Source organism: Gregarina niphandrodes (genome assembly GCF_000223845.1).
Source record: "Gregarina niphandrodes unplaced genomic scaffold scaffold00006, whole genome shotgun sequence".
Taxonomy (NCBI): domain Eukaryota; phylum Apicomplexa; class Conoidasida; order Eugregarinorida; family Gregarinidae; genus Gregarina; species Gregarina niphandrodes.
In genome coordinates this window covers 86,592-89,170 of record NW_011645777.1, presented here as the reverse complement: position 1 = coordinate 89,170, position 2,579 = coordinate 86,592, and the positions used below count along the sequence as shown (strand labels likewise).

Sequence of the window (2,579 nt, the reverse complement as noted above, 5' to 3'; positions counted from 1 at the left end):
TTTGGAGTACTGGAAACAGTTGTGGAGAACAATTGAGAGATCAGATATTGTATTGGAAATTGTTGACTCACGTAATCCTCTGATATATCGATCTGGTGCATTGGAGAAGTTGATTGAGAGTTATGATAAGAAGGTTATCTTGTGTCTGAATAAGGCGGACTATCTGTCAGCGAATCAGCGTAGAATATGGAGTAGGTATTTCGAGGAAGTTCTGGATATTGATCACATCCATTACTGTTCTCTCAGAGAGCTAGAGGATGATGACGGTTATGATGACGGTGATGGTGACGGTGATGGTGATGGTCAGAGGGATGGTAGTAGTAGAGACAGCAGCCGTGACGAGGAGGATCTGTCAAAGTTGAATCTGTTGGATTTGAGTCGTGAGAAGTTGAGACAGAGGGACCACCAAGGTGGGGAGCAGCGTGTGGTTCCACGATCGGGAGGTAGTAGTTCTAAGTCACCTGAGAGCGAGGTGGTATTGTCCTTGGCGGCTGCGGAAGATTGGGAGGGTGTGCTCAGTATGAGTCAGCTACGCGCGCACCTGGAAACATTGGGGGTACAGGTTCGCGAAAAACAGAGCGCGAAACGCTTAAGGTGCTTACAGATATTGGGGGCTTTGGAGAACAAGCTGGCATCGAGTGCTTCGATCCATGATGAGTTTTGTGATTACTTGGCCGAAAATGCGGCCCGACATATTGAGGAACTTCATTCTGGTGCTCAAACGAGATCTAAGGTCCTACCCCACTCAGTCCTACCCCACTCAGTCCTACCCCACTCTGCTCGAGATAAAACCCGCACCGGTCGAGACAAAACCCGCACCGGTCGGAGTATGGTGATACGATTGTTGGGTAGTATTGACGCCCAGAGTCCCCTGGTTGTCGTGGGAACAACAGGGTTCCCAAACGTGGGCAAGTCGTCGCTGATTAACACACTCATGGAGGGGACGGCTCGCGTTGGTGTCAGTCGTACGCCGGGGAAGACGCGACACATCCAGACGTTGCAGGTGCCGAACAGTTTCCTGACGCTCTGTGACTGTCCGGGGTTGGTGATGCCGACGGCCGCTTGTTCGAAAGAGTCATTAGTGATAAACGGGATCATGAACGTGGACACCTACCGCGGCACGGTCGTAAGACCCGTAAGTCATGTGCTTCTGCGCACGGGGGAACAAATCGCAGAAATTTACGGTGTTACCCACACGTTCAATAGCCTCTTCGGCACCGAAGCGCTACATGAAAAGGCGCTACCCATCCTCAACTTACTCGCCAGCTGCAAGGGATACTACACCGGTACCAAGGGCGCCGTACCCGACGTCGAACGTGTTGGCCGAATGCTCGTCAAACAATACCTCGAAGGCAAACTCATCAGCTATTGCGAAGTCGCACCCAACGCTGACGTAGACGCCTGGCGCCACGAAGAACAAACCAAGTGGGCAAGCCGCAAACAAAAGTGGAGACAACACCGACAGAAGTCCAACCAACTCACCGTCACTGAGAAAGGAATGAAGCCCAAAAAAATTAATGCCTCTGGACGGGTCATACCACCACGACCCAGCTGAAGGTTTCCTGCGGTTGCGTTTTTTACGGTAGCCTTTTGTTATGTCCCTTTCCTCTCACCGTTTTTTGAAACCTGACGTTGGTTAGCTCAACAATGAAAGTTTCCGTCACCGTTCACTCTGTCGCCGGCATGGACGGCCATACCGGCGTGCTCGCGAACAAGTCGGATTTGTACGTTGAGTTGAAGTATGGCACTTTCCACTCGTGGCACACGAAGAAAGTCAAGGACGCCGGCTCCACTGCCGACTTTGAGGAGACCTGGAGCTTCGACGCCAAAGATAGCCACTCGACATTCACAGTAAAGGTCAAGGATGCCCGCCACCTCCGAATCGACGAAACGCTCGCCGAGGGCTCCTTCAAATTCGAGCAACGCGATGGATTCTACTACAATGGCGAGGTCGGCCTGGTCGACCAAAAACACGGCAAAGACCCCTCCATTAAGCTCACCGTCAAGTGCTCCGACTAGCTAATTTTTTCCGCACACACGTGTGCGCAATATATTAAGACAATACATCTTTAACCTAGTCTAACCATTTAGCCTAAAGGGTTGAGCTGAGCGTGAGGTACGGTCCCGAACCACGAGCTATTCAGCTCAGAACTGGCGGTATCGGTAGGGACCGACGGTGTAATAGACCCAGGCCTACAGTTTGAGTGTCGCCCGCGTTTCGTTGGACGAAACAGGGACCCGTGAGGAGTACGTAAGTTGGTGCAAGGAACGTGAGTGTACCCCCCTTGCACAGACAGGGGCTGAATTCGAGGACTGGACAGACGCAGTTTCCAGGGCCTACTACAAGTATGCAACAGTCGATGAGGTATCACTTTTCAGGTTCTTGGCGGACCGTATCGTGCCTGCAACGGCGGACCTGCGCTACGCTACTCTCTCTGAGGCAGGTCGTCGTAATGTGGAAACGTATTTCTCGGAAGTCGCACGCAAGCTATACGACGACTGCAGCCTATACGTGCACGCTTGGTACAAGCCAGTGCACGCATTCAAGACTGAAGACCTGGCGAAGCTCAATAACGTGA

At 52.0% G+C, this 2,579-nt stretch overlaps 2 protein-coding genes across 2 annotated transcripts; both read left to right on the top strand.

Moving 5' to 3' along the window:
* Window positions 1-186: 186 nt before the first annotated feature.
* Window positions 187-1,555, top strand: GNI_042770 (GTPase; the record flags this gene model as incomplete). The annotated part of the gene is made up of 2 exons (XM_011131215.1): window positions 187-191; window positions 247-1,555. 2 exons carry the CDS (start codon window positions 187-189, stop codon window positions 1,553-1,555), a joined length of 1,314 nt encoding a protein of 437 aa, XP_011129517.1.
* Window positions 1,556-1,647: 92 nt separating this feature from the next.
* GNI_042760 (C2 domain protein) lies at window positions 1,648-2,019 on the top strand (the record flags this gene model as incomplete). The annotated part of the gene is made up of 1 exon (XM_011131214.1): window positions 1,648-2,019. The coding sequence occupies one exon, from the start codon at window positions 1,648-1,650 to the stop codon at window positions 2,017-2,019; it is 372 nt and encodes a 123-aa protein (XP_011129516.1).
* Between the last annotated feature and the right edge of the window lie 560 nt (window positions 2,020-2,579).